This window comes from Rhincodon typus, chromosome 34 (assembly GCF_021869965.1).
Source record: "Rhincodon typus isolate 14 chromosome 34, sRhiTyp1.1, whole genome shotgun sequence".
Lineage (NCBI taxonomy): Eukaryota > Metazoa > Chordata > Chondrichthyes > Orectolobiformes > Rhincodontidae > Rhincodon > Rhincodon typus.
In genome coordinates this window covers 8,696,019-8,710,371 of record NC_063365.1, presented here as the reverse complement: position 1 = coordinate 8,710,371, position 14,353 = coordinate 8,696,019, and the positions used below count along the sequence as shown (strand labels likewise).

Here is a 14,353-nt window from a genome sequence, read left to right as displayed (position 1 = left end):
GTTGATGTTTCGGGTCAGAACCCTTCTTCAGAAATGGTCCCGACCCGAAACATCAACTTTCTTGCTCTTCTGATGCTGCCTGGCCTGCTGTGTTCCTCCAGCTCCACACCTTGTTATCTCTGACTCCAGCATTGGCAGTTTTTAACTATCTCAGACTGTATAAGGATGACAGATTTGCTTCCCTAAAGGGTATTAGGGAGCAAGATGGGTTTTTATGACAATGGCAATACAATTGTCATCAGACTAGTTTCCAATTCTAGGTTTTTACTGAATTCAAATTGCACCATCTGCCATGGAGAGATTTTACCTCATATCCCCTGGATTTCTGCATTACCGGTGCAGTGACATTACCACGACCACTAACATTACCACTCCATCCTTTTTCTGTATCCTTGTGATACGATGACTTTATTGTGTGTTTATAACAAAAGAAGAAGGATGTTTAACGAACGATCTCTTATGAAGACAAAGCCCCTTAAATTCTCTTATTGATTTTAAAGATTCGCAGAAGAAAACAGGGAGAAAGAGGAAACAAACTTAAAATCATAATCTATAGATTGAAGAGAGAGTTTAGGAGAAACATTTTCTTATCCAGAGAGCTGCTAAAACAGAGAAAAGTAAATAAAGTAGCATTTAAAAAGGATGAGGGTGAATATTAAAAATCAACATGTAATAGAATTTGAGGTAATAAAAGGTAGAGGAATGGAATCTTCAGAGACAGAGACATTGTGCCAAATGGTCTGCAAAATTGTACGCTATAATAAAAATGTCAGATCTAACTTGGTAATATCTACAGCTTTAAGTTCAACACAATCGAGCCAGTGGTGAAAGCCGTTGTGTTCATGAGCAAAAGGCTTCACTCACAGCAGAATTGTGTCTGCCGCTGACTAATCTGTTAACCCTCTGATTTAGACCCACGCGAGACTGCTGGGAAGGGGGCTGCAAAATTAGGAAGTAAAGTCAACAGCTCGGTGAGCTTACAGCACCGTTGGCATGGTAACGCACCTGCAAGAGAACAAGGCCTCAATCATGAAGCATGTGCTCCTGAGGTGATGCCAGTGAAGACTGGGCCACCTGACCAGGCTCACATTGTGGAAAAGCGGGTAAGGACAGCTCATCAATCCAAAACAAAGGAGTACCTTGAGGTAAAAATTGAAGACTGCTCTTTTCTAATTTTGTGCATGCACCAGCTTTTGATTGGCCGTCCATTCCCTGTAATGCATGGTAAATGTAAGGTTGGTGAGCACAAGAGCCCCATTTCCTTTGTTCCCCAGGCTTTTCAGTTGGTGTGCAGTTTTTGATCCAATTCTTGCTAATGCCACAGAACAAGGCCTCAGTTCTGACCACTGTTAACAGTAAGGCGGTCGCAATTGTTACTGCAATCAATTCTGTGTCGAATCAGTGCCTCTGTTCAGCATTTTGGGGCGGCACAGTGGCTCAGTGGTTAACACTGCAGCCTCACAGCGCCAGGGACTTGGGTTCGATTCCAGCCTCGGGCGACTGTCTGTGCAGAGTTTGCACATTCTCCCCATGTCTGCGTGGGTTTCCTCCGGGTGCTCCGGCTTCCTCCCACAGTCCAAAGATGTGCAGGCTAGGTGGATTGGCCATGCTAAATTACCTGTAGTGTTCAGGGGTGTGTGGGTTATAGGGGGATGGGTCTGGGTGGGATGCTCCAAGGGTCGGTGTGGACTTGTTGGGCCAAAGGGCCTGTTTCCACACTGTAGGGATTCTATGATTAAATGTATCTGTTAAATGCTGTCCCTCTCATTTAATGCCATGTCAGAACATTGGAATAGGAGGTGGCCATTCAGCCATTTAAAATTGTTCTGTCTCCATTTAATTAAATCATAGCTGAGCTGCATCTCAACTCCTGATTCCATAACCCTCAATCACATGTCTGACAAAAGGCTATCTGTGTTAGTTCAGGAAGATGCAGTAGAAGTTAATGTAGAATTACGTCATTTCGCCCTTCAAGACTGCTGTGCAGAAAGATCATGGCTAATCTGTTTGTGTACCATATTCCATATTGGCATGCTGTCTAGGCCAGCATTCCTTGCCCGCTCCTATTTGCCCAGAGGGCAGTTAAAAGTCAAATATATTGCCATGAATCTGGAGTCACACAGAGGCCAGGGCAGTTAAGGACAGCAGATTTTCTTCCTTAAAGGACATTAGTGAACAAGATCATAGAATTCCAATGGTTCACATAAAAGCCATTCAACCCATTGAGTCTTCTACAACCCTCTGAAGAGCATCCCACCCACACTCACCCCCACCCCTTCCTCCTATCTCCACATTTACCATGGCTAATCCACCTAGGCTGCAAATCCCTGGACACGAGGGGCAACTTAGCATGGCCAATCCATCTAACCTGCACACTTTGAACTGTGGGAGGAAACTGGAGCACCCGGAGGAAACCCCTGCAGACACGGGGAGAATGTGCAAACTCCACACAGCCACCCAAGGGTGGAATGAAAACCTGGGTCCCTGGTGCAGTGCTAGCCACTCTGCTACCCAATGGGATTTGGTGACAATTCACAGGTGGTCACATGGTCACCATCTGGCTCGCATTTTGTTTCTGATTTTTGTTCATTGAAATCAAATTTCACCAGCTACCATGGTGTGATTCAAATCTGTGTCCTCAGAACATGAAGCTGGGGTTCTTGATTGCTGGTCCAGTGACATTACTGCTATACCACAAGAACCTATCTAGCTCTGCCTTATGATTGAATGATCCCTAACTTCACTGCTTTGTGAGGCAGAGCTCTGAGAAAAAAACTTCCCCACATCTTGGTCCTTAAAGGTGACCCCCTAACTTGAAGATAGCGTGCCCTCATTCTTGACTCAACGCAAGACTAAACATCCTTTCCATGTCTGTCTTGTCAAGACATTCAGGACGTCAATCAAACCACCCTCACTCTTCCAAACTCCAGTGGGAACAAGACCAGTCTATTCAACCCATCCTCATAAGACAGCCTGACATTGCAGGCATCATTCTAGTAAGCCTCCTCTGAACCTCGTCCAATGCATTTACAGCCTTCCATACAATATTTGAGATGTGGCCTTCTCAATGCACTGTTGAACTGAAATAAAAACAATAGTGCGAAGAAACCAAGAATCATGTTTATTTGCGGAGATGAATTTTTACTGAGTGTCCTCACTTATGAGCAATGCTGAAGTGATATTCAACCCACTGAGGTAGAAATTCAGCATCTTATAAGGGTGCAGAGGAGATTTACCAGGATGTTGCCTGGTATGGAGGGAAGGTCTTATGAGGAAAGGCTGAGGGTTTTGAGGCTGTTTTCGTTAGAGAGAAGAAGGTTAAAAGGTGACTTGATAGAGACATACAAGATCATCAGAGGATTAGATAGGGTGGACAGTGGGAGCCTTTTTCCTCGGATGATGATGGCTAGCACGAGGGGACATAGCTTTAAATTGAGGGGTGATAGATATAGGACAGATGTCAGAGGTAGGTTCTTTACTCAGAGAGTAGTAAGGGCGTGGAATGCCCTGCCTGCAAAAATAGTAGACTCGCCCACTTTAAGGGCATTTAAATGGTCATTGGATAAACATATGGATGATAATGGAATAGTTTAGGTTAGATGGGCTTCAGATTGGTTTCACAGGTCGGCGCAACATCGAGGGCCGAAGGGCCTGTACTGCGCTGTAATGTTCTATGTTCTATGTTCTATTAGTGCTGTGCAGATGACCCTCTTCCATTAATTCTTTGGTTTAGCTGAACATGGAAACAGAGCTTTTGAATGTTTATTTTAAGGCAGTAAGTTATTAATAATTGCAAATGTAAGGCATGTTTTGTAAGTAACTGAATTCTTGAAGCCACTGCAGGTTGAACTAGCGCTCCATCTAGATCGTATTCTGTTGGGACTCACCCGCAAGGACCCCGGTATTGCCCATTCAACAAATTAGAAAGCTGTCTTCCTATTGCCTGAAAATACCCCACTGCCAGTGTAATTTCGGAGTATCCAAACTCTACCCTCGCAAGCCCTTGTTGCTCCAGGACTGTTTGCATTATAATTTATGGAGGAATCATTTATGATTGACACTGAATGCAGTCGAAATGGGTGACGTAGCACAATTTCTAGCTTTGCAGCCAGCAGGCAAAATGTCTGATGTTTCGATAAGTGCCACTCAGTAAGTGCTACTACTGTAAATCACTAACCTCCCCCCCCTCAACCCACCATCACCAAATGACTTTAAAATGTAACAGAGATTGGTGGAAGCTCACAGCATGTAGCGCACTGTATAATGGATATATAATTTGCTTGGCTCATTAATACGCATAGGAAAAAAGTGATTTCAGTCTGACAGACAATTACTGCCTATACTTTGTGATTGAATTGACAGGATGGTACTGAAACTTTGCAGATGCCACAGGAGTTAAAACCAGGAGACAGATATTGTGTGGAGCTGGCCAAGATAGACGGAAGCCTTGGTGTTAGTGTCACAGTAAGTGATAAAATGTTTTGCTTTTGCCACTCATGATTATACTTGAATATTCATAATAGTGGGTGGGAAATTTGAAACGAAATAAGAATTTTCTGAAATGGCTCAGCAGAAGCCGGCATCCTATTGCCAAATCACGCGTTATTTACACGTGGAGAGTCCTTGACGCTGATCCAGCTTCCCCGAAATAGACCGTAGGATCAATTTCCATGCTGTATGCCTCATTGACTCAGAGTCATCTCTCAGAGTGAACAGAACCCCTGACACTCCTGTTTATAGCTGCCAGGCTCCCTGATTGGACCAGATGAACAGCCCCAATCAGGGAACTCATATTCTATAAGGTCCAACTGGCTGACCCGATTACAATCACTGCAGTTTCAAACATCACTTTCCCCAGGATCTCCAAACCTTCTTCAGTTTTCATATGTTTTGCTATTGAAGTCCTTTAAATGACCATTTTGGTTTGAATGAATTGAAGGTTCTTGATTTTACTTGTCTCTTCTGCTGCTGATGTCTGCCCAAGTGTTGTTGCTGGGGTCTACATGGGGAGGGGGGTGCCTCAGAGGTGCAGCCAATGTAATCCTAGTGAAACCAGGCTGAATGCCTGAAGAACAGAGAAATAGTAATATCACAGAACTGTTACAGCACAGAAAGAGGTTATTTGGCCCATCATGTCTGTACTGGCTCTGAGCATTTTGACTTAGTGCCAATCTCTCACCTTTCCCTTGTGGCCCTGTACGTCGTTTCTATTTAAGTAAGCAACTTGATGCCCTCTCAAATGCCTCAATTGAACCTGCCTCCATGTGTCAGGAACAGGAGGAAGATATTCAGACACTTAGTTTTGTCTGCCAATTCCAACATGGATGAACTGCTCTCAACTCCATACATCTGCCTTTGCCTTTTATCCTTTGATGACCTTACTGGACAAAAATAAACTATCCATCTCAACGTTGAAAGCTCCACCTCTCCAAACAGCCATAGCATTAACCGGAGACACTTTCAGATATCCATTCCTTTTCCAAACTGTTTCTTAAATTCAATGTAACAGGAAGGTGCAGAAAATATAGTAGACAAAAGTATGCGGTGGAAATTCAGAACCAGAGTAAGTAATTATAGTTGAAAAGTCAAAACTTAAGGCTCTTTATCTGACTGTACACAGCTTTTGCAACAAGATAGATGAGTTAACAGCACAAATAGAATATGACCTGATAGCTGTTGGAGAGACATGGTTCCAGGGAGATCAAGACTGGGGACTCGGTATTCAACTTTCTGGAACAATAGGCAAAACTAAAAAGGAGGTAGGTAGTTTGGTTATTAAAGGCTGGTATCAGTGTGTGGTGGTGTGTGGTGGTATAGGTGCAATAGGCCGTGATGTGGAATCAGCCTGAGCAAAAGTAAGCAATAGCAAGGGAAAGAAATCACAGTGCAAGTCATCTGTAGGCCCCAGAAGAGTTGCATTAGTGTAGGACAAAGTATAAATCAGGAAATAATGGAAGGGAGGGCACTACAGTTATCATGGGTGATTTTACTCTGCATATTGACTGAACAGATCAGATGGGCAGGGGTAACATGGAAGATTAATTTGTGGAGTGTATTAGGAATTGTCTCTTAGAGCAATACATTATAGAACCTAGAACATACCACTATAATAGGAACAGGAGTAGGCCGTTCGGCCCCTCAAACCTGCTGTGCCATTCAATGGGATCATGGCTCATCCAACATTCTTCATGTCCATCTTCCTGCCTTTTCCCCATAACCCTTAATTCCCCAACTGATCACAAATTTATCTATCTCAGCCTTAAATATACACAAGCCCCCTGACCCCACAGCTCTCTGTGGTAAGGAGTTCCAAAGACTCACACCCTCTGAGAAAAGAAATTTCTCCTCATCTCATAAATTTGCACCACTTTAGTCTAAGACTACACCCTCTGGTCCTAGTCTTTCCCCAAGGAGAAACATCCTCTTTGCATTTACCCTGTCATGCCCCATATGAATCCCACGTGTTTTAATGGCATCACTTCTCATTCTTCTAAACTCCAGTGCTTGGAGTTCCAATCTGTTTAGCCTTTTGCTCAGAAGACAATTGCACCATAGTAGGCATCATCCTAGTGAACCTTCCCTGAACTGCCTGCAATGAAATGATCTATTTTCTTATGTAAGGGAGTCAGCACTACTCACAGGACTCCGGATGTCGTCTCACTAGCACCTTGTACAGTTGCAGAAAGGCTTCCCTACTATTATACTCCAACTCCCGTGAAATAAAGGCTAACATTCCATTAGCCCTTCCTGATTCATTGCTGCACCAATGAGCTACATTTCATGCACAAGTTCCCCCAAGTCCCTTTGTGTTGCAGCTTTCCACAGTTTTTATCCATTTAAATAATATTCAGTTCTTTTGTTCTGTCTTCCAAAATGACAAGCTTCGCATTTTCCCAAATTATACATCATTTGCCCATTTCCTTAACTTTCAATATCTCTGTAAATTGTTTGTATCCCTCTCATAGCTTGTCTTTCCACCTGCTTTTGTGTTATCTGCAAATTTGTCTACAATACATTCATTTTCTTCCTCCGAATCATTGGTATATATTCTGAACAGTTGCAGTACCCCATGCAGAAACAGGGTATTTTCAATGTAGTAAGGAGGTTAGATTAATAAGAGATCTCGCAGTTAGAGATTCTTGAACAGTTAAGTGATTACAACATGATAAAATTTCAAACTTACTATGAGAGAGACCAACTGTAATATCCACAACTTAGATAAGAGCAATTATTTAATGAAGAAAGGTACAAAGAAAAAATTATTGGAAGCAGGTTGGAAAAATAGATGAAACAGACTATCAGTATATAATCAGTGGGAAAAATTCAGCAGGAATTCATTCTGGTCATAAAGAAGGACTTGATGAGAAGGATAAGCTACCGATGGTTAACAAAAGTGGCCAAGGAGAATACCCAATCAAAATGTAAGGGCATAAAAATTATTGAAAACTAATAGTAGGCCAGTGGATTGGATTTTTTTTTAGGAACCAGCAGCAGTTGAGTATAAAACTAATAGAGAGGGAGGAAATTGACCATGAGAGTTGTGATGATAATGTGGTTTAAAGAGGTTATTCTGTCCCTGGTTGTGTTTTTAAAGTAATTTGAATGAGAGATGACGAGTAGTCTGTAAGAAAGTAAATAGCTTGTGAGACAGTGGGCTTTTTTCTAAAGTTAGAACAATAAAAGCAGCCTGAATGGGTGGGATCGAGCTCCCACAGTACCAGAATTTTAGTTATGGCCTTTAGCATTTACTGTTGGCGTCTTGAAGAAGTGGAAGCTACTTCTCCCCTCTCTCAGTTATAGCCGAAAGCTGGGGGTTCTCTGTTTGCTACCGGAATTGCATGTGAGACAATCTGTTTTCTGAATTTGCCTTTTGCCATGTTGGAATGTTCCCAATATGGGATGTTACTATATTGGAACAGTAATAGTTCCTGTATCCATTATTCTGTTACGTTTTCCTATAGATTTAAGTTATTTCCACTTCCATCTTTCTTTTGTTGCATAAACTACAGTGGATGAATAAAGTATGTTCTGCATTAAATCTGGTAGTTTGACCAATCGAATTGCATCTGGAATGCAACACCTTACATTTATCTTTAAAATCAGAAAAAGTTAGGGTCCAGACTATCTTCTGAATATTTTGAGATGGTTTAGTCTGGTCCACAACAGAGTAAATGAGCAAGAAATATAAAAGCAAATAGCACGAGTTTCTATGGGTATAGAAAAAGAAAGAGAGTAGCTAAAGTAAGTGTGTGACCCTTGGAAGAAATCCCTGTGTAGCCCCAAAGCATAACTGTCCTATGAACTTTAGGTTTGTAACAGTCTATAAATGAATGCTGAAAGTAATGTCTAGAAAAGGTCAAAAACCCTCTTACTTATTGCTTGAGAAGAATATGGTATTTTTTAAATGTTATAATAACAAATCTACATCAAGATAGAATTGGAAGAGATTGTCAGGCATTTTTGTTTCCATAACTGGAGTGCCTCAGTTCCCTGCTCTATTCATATTCTGCCATAAGTATTGGTTTCAAAGACTTCACGGAAGTAACCACTCTAAAATGGGAAACTGCTAGGTGGGGGTGTCATATAACAAAGCATCAGTATTCCCTCATTCATTATCGATGTTATTTTAGTCTGCTTAAAACTGTCATTTTTTTAGCTATGGGTTTCCTGTTTCAGAACCATTATTTATGTTGCCTGCACAGACTAAGAAACAATGGTATTTTGATGTACAAATGATCTTACGTTTATTATTTATCTTTGTGCATTTGTGCCCGGCAAAGGTGAGGGAGAACGTTGCAGGGAAATGGAGCATTTTCTGCTTTGCATCCAGTGACCGTGCCAAGGTCAAGTATAAAACACAAGGCAAAGTCTCCCAACATAGTTATGATAGAACACATGACTGTCGACTGTAGAAAAGTGTTCTGTATTGTCCTTGTGATTTGTTGTATTTCCCATGCTGTCTGCCCCCTACTTGGTCTCAATGTGATGTGAAATTGATAACGGTAAAACACCAATAGCAATGTAAAGGAGAAAAATTTTTAGAACATTGAGACTCTATTTACGTGTCCCTTGTGTTAAGAGTAACATTCCAATACAACTCATGTCACTTGTGCCTGACAGTTTATGCTAAAATCTGCCAGTTGTATCACTGAGTTTATTGCAGGAGTAATGAAGTTTGCCTGCATTATCAAGGCTGGTTTGCGAATAAGTACTGAAACTGGTGCATCATTGGAGCCTGCTTACATTTGGATAAATGTTAATCTCAGCCATACCTGCTTGTCCACAGCTTTATCAGTGATTGAGCAGGAGAGTTTTCCAGAGTGCCATCAGTAACGATCCTTCCTTAACCAACACCACACAAAAAGTAAGAGTAGATTGACCAGACTTGCTGCACTTTGAATCTTTCTGTGTGCAACTTGATTGGTGTGTTTGTCTGAATCAGAGAGGTGACAGTTATAAAGTAACGGCGTGCACAACCCATCCAAAAGATGCGATTAGCTTTTGAAAATGGTAAGAGAATATAGACACGAAGCTAGCAAGAGTCGGTCTGACAGGAAAGAGAATTTGCATTTCAGTTCCATTTACCTGCCTTTATAACATTCCGCTTCATTTAAAGGATAAGTTCGTCCACGTAAAGCACAGTTTAATCCATTCATAACTAGGAAGATTAGTTTTCAGATCGACTCAGCTCTTAATATAGTGCATTAGTGTCACCTCCAGATGAAAGGTGTGGCAAAAGAAACAGCAATTTGCTGACACTAAGGCTAGAATCACTGTGCAACACCACTCGAGTATTATCCCAAAGGTACGTTGTGAGTGAAGGAAGACCCAAAATTAAATATTGATGAGGAACCTATTTGGTGCGCCTTCTTAAATTCCATTTAATATCATCCCCAAGATGAAATAACTCCATAGAGGCTGATGTTCTGTCACCAAATCACCTTTTATTTACACATGCATAGTACATGATACTGACACAGCTAGCTCAGAGCCAGGTCCTAGAGTGACCAGAACCCTTGACACTCCTGTTTATATCTGTCATCCAGGGCTCCCTGATTGGACCAGGTTAACAGCCCCAATCAGGGAACCCATATTCTATGAGATCTGTCAGAATGACCTCATTACAATCACTACACAAGATACCACTGCAGGACTTCCTCAGGGTAGATATTTGAAAAAAAATGTTCAAACTTGTTACAAGACTCAGGCCTTCTGGCCTAGAAATAAGGATACTTCCACTGCGCCACAAGAACTCAGAGTAGTGTCCAGGCCCAAAAATCTTCATTTGCTTCATCAATGACCTTCCCTTCGCCATGAGATCAGAAGCGGCGATGTTCACTGATGACCGTTATTCACTCAAAGTTAAATACTCCTCGACCACATTCAAGTATACGTTTTCTAGTTAAAGTTTTATTTCAACCAATTACATGTCATAAAACTTAGCCATCTCCTCTCTGACCGTCCTTTATATACATTTGTATAGTCTTTTGGCTAAAACAAAAAAAAAATCAAACTGAATTAAAAAGAAAACAAACAGCCCACTAAAGCTCTATGTATATTTGAGGACAATTATCTAAATATTTATTGCATCAAATAACTGAACCCTGGGGTTTATTCTCTTATTGTACATGCCAAATTTTCTCTGCTTCTCAAAATGATGTAAAAAGTAATTATATTCTGATTTCTCTCCATTATACTTCTTTTTTCATACTGCCACCTGCAACCTTTATTTTAGATGTCTTGCCTGTCTATAAACATTATGTTCTGTATTTTCTGGTACGTTACAAATGGTTACCTTTGTGCTATGGGTATTACTGGAAAGGAATGCTTTCGGAGGAATGTTTCTTGTGCTTTGACATTTGTTCTTGCAGTGTGTGTTTAGCCGCAAGCTTAATACGCATCAAAACTAAAAATCTGTCCATACTCATTACTTTGGCACAGCCCAATACCTCAAATGCCAGTACAGATTGGAGAAATTTCTGAAAGATACTTCTGCAGTCTTAAATATAATATGATGAATTCCACAATATAAAAGCAAAAAACTATGGATGCTGGAAATCTAAAACAAACACAGAAAATGCTGGAGAAACTGAACAAGGCTGGCAGCATCTGTGGAGAGAGAAACAGAGTTAACATCGAGCTCAAGATGATACTGCTCTGAAGGTTCACTGGACTCAAAATGTTGGCTCTGTTTCTTTATCCACTGGTGCTGCCAGACCTCCTAAATTATATTATACACTCTTCTATGCAACTATCTTCACTCACTGAAATTTAAATGTCTGACCACATCTCATTAACAGTCATTAAATCAACTTTTTGATAAATTTTATCCATGAAAGTTAGCAATCTGTCCAACAACCTGTCAGTGTTCAAATCAGAAGTCACACGACACCAGGTTATAACCAACAGGTTTATTTGTAATCACAAGCTTTCGGAGCGCTGCTCCTTCGTCAGGTCACCATGTATATTTGAGGACAGTTATCTAAATATTTATTGCATCAAATAATGCCAAAGATCACCTGACGAAGGAGCAGGGCTTAGAAAGCTTGTGATTTCAAATAAACCTGTTGGACTGTAACCTGGTGTTGTGTGATTTCTAATTTGTTCACCCCAGTCCAACATCGGCACCTCCACATCAGTGTTCAGCTCAGCAGGCTTTGATTCCAAAAACAAATCTTGTGCTTCTTAACTTGCCTCTGTATGGTGAAGGAAGTATCAACGCATTTCATTGTTTCCTCATTAAGTGGTTCCAGATGATTACATAATTCTTCCTCTCATCGTATGGTACACATTCAGTAATTGTACGGCAAGACTTTCAATTTTGATTGAACAATTCTCTGTTCACCTTGTTATTTGCTGAAAGTTAAATACTTTTAGGCAAAGTCCCAACAAACACTTTCTAGTTGGAGCTTCATTTCGAACAACTGCACATCATAAAACTCAACCACTTACTGGCTGACTCTTACGTACATTTAAATAATTTGTTTGGCAAAAACTAAATGTAAATTGGACCGAATGTATATTTCATTGCAATTAACTAATTAGGTCATGACACCTGCTTGCAGGTATGAAAAGAATTAAACACTAGCAATGATTGCACAATATTCAACATCATTCATACAAACTCAGATTCTGAAGCAGTCCATGCCCATATTCAGCAAGATCTGGACACCATCCACGTCGCAATAACATACATGCCACACAAGTGACAGGCAATAGCCTTCTCCAGCAAGATAGAATCTAACCATTGTCCCTTGATGTTCAGTGGTATTATCATTGCTGAATACCCCCACTATCAATATCTTGGGGGTTATCATTGACCAGAAACTGAACTGGACTAGTCATTTAAATACTATCGCTACGAGAGCAGGTCATGGGCTAGGAATCTGTGGCAGGTAACTCACCTCCTGGCTCCCCAGTTCTTGTCCACAAGCCACAAGTCAGGAGTGTGGAATACTCCTCACTTGTCTGGATGAGTGCAGCACCAATAATGCTCAAGAAGCTTGACCCCATCCAAGACAAAGCAGCCTATCAAGCAACTACAACATTCACTCCCTTTACCACAGGTGCACTGTAGCTGCAGTATACACCATCTACAAGACTCACTGCAGTAATTCACCAGGACTCCTTAGTTAGCATTTTCCCAAACCACCAGCTCTACCATCTAGAAGGCCAAGGGTAGCATGTACATGGAACACCACCATCTACATATTCCCCTCCAAGTAACACAGCATCCTGAGTTGGAAGTGTAACACGATTCCTTCATTGGGTCAGAATCCTGAAACTACCTTCTTAACAACATTGTGGAGGTCCTAACCCTCCAAAGATTGAGTGATTCAAGAAGGTAGTTCACCACCACCTTCTCCAAGGCAACAAAGAATGGACAATAAATGCTGCCAGTGATACCCATACCACATGAATGAATAAAAAAGACTTAACATTAGCAAAGAAGAAATGTCCATGATTGTCAGACAGAACATTTTCCTTCATTGAGAAGCTTCATCACATAATAACACTGACTTGTGGGACAGCACGTTCTGATAGTCTGAGAAGGCATATCATATACCAATACGACATAGAAGGAAGGGTCCTTTGTAAAGCATGTTCCATTGTACTCTACAGGGTGGTGTGAATACCAGTGTGAAGAATGGTGGAATCTATGTGAAGGCCATTATACCTGGAGGCGCTGCAGATCTTGATGGTCACATCAGGAAAGGTAGAGAGCAGATTTTTGTGTGAACAACTTAAGAGGATGCATGACTATTCTGTGTGATACATCTGCATGCAAAACATGAACTAACAGATTTCTTCCAATGTAAGAACACTGGGGCTTTGATGAGGTTTAGGGTATGACCATGCCCTGCTGGTCACGATGATTGAACATACAATAGGATTCGGCTGTTTCAATTCTTTATTGCATAATGGGATGTTGGCAAGGCCAACATTTGTTGCTCATCCTTAATTGTACTCGGACTGAGTGCTTGCTGGACCATTTCAGAGAGCAGTTAAGAGTCAATCACATTGGTTTGGGTCTAGAGTTGTATGTAGGCCAGCATGGGTAAAGATAACAGATTTTCTTCTGAAAGGACATTAGTGAACCATTTCTGTTTTCAACAGTCAATGATAATTGTCATGGCCACTGAGACTAACTTTGTGTTCCAGATTTGGAACTTGAAATTAATCTCCATCAGCTACCTTGGGAGTTTGAAACTCTACCAGATGCTATGGGATTTGAACCTGAAGCACTGGGTCCAGATCACTCATGCAGTGACATTTCAACTACAGCACTGTTTCCTCAGGTCAGAGAGATCTTTAACCTCTGGAACCCGTGTACACATTCAGACTGATCAAATGTGTGTCTCCTCTGCCTTTTTCATGGCAAGAGACTCCATGGCTCGTTAACTTTGGTCCTCTTCAAAATAGGAATACAAATCAAAGCACAAAACTGTCCCTGATTTGGCATAGTCCCTAATTTGAAAGGAAAGGACACTGAAGGGGCAATGAAAGGAGACACACTAGTCAGGAGAGACCAATTCTCCATTTGGGTTGTCTTAGAAAAGCTCATTCTCCATTTTCCCATATAACATTTAACTTGTGTTTGATGCTGATGGTGGATGCCTTTTCTCAATGTTAGCGTCACAAACTATGGCAAATGTGATATTTATTAATAAAAATACAGCAGGGAAGTAAGAAAAGCTTAGTCCAGGGCTGACTGACCATGTGACAATAACCTGGGAAAGAATTATTTGAGGATAGTCCAATCAGTGGCCAAGATGCCCTTTCTGTGGACTATTCAAAATCCATCTCATCATGACATTGCTGCATCCAAGTCATCTCCCTGTGGAAGCTTCAT

General features: G+C 41.1%; 1 protein-coding gene across 1 annotated transcript in view; it reads left to right on the top strand.

Annotated features, from left to right (window-relative positions):
• The window catches only part of LOC109933096 (tyrosine-protein phosphatase non-receptor type 13-like), a 94,892-nt gene that overhangs the window by 29,615 nt on the left and 50,924 nt on the right, over window positions 1-14,353 (top strand). The window contains exons 11-13 of the mRNA XM_048616181.1: window positions 913-1,103; window positions 4,363-4,464; window positions 13,123-13,216. Of these exons, the coding sequence (XP_048472138.1) occupies window positions 913-1,103; window positions 4,363-4,464; window positions 13,123-13,216 (387 nt within the window). The remainder of the gene's footprint in view (window positions 1-912; window positions 1,104-4,362; window positions 4,465-13,122; window positions 13,217-14,353) is intronic.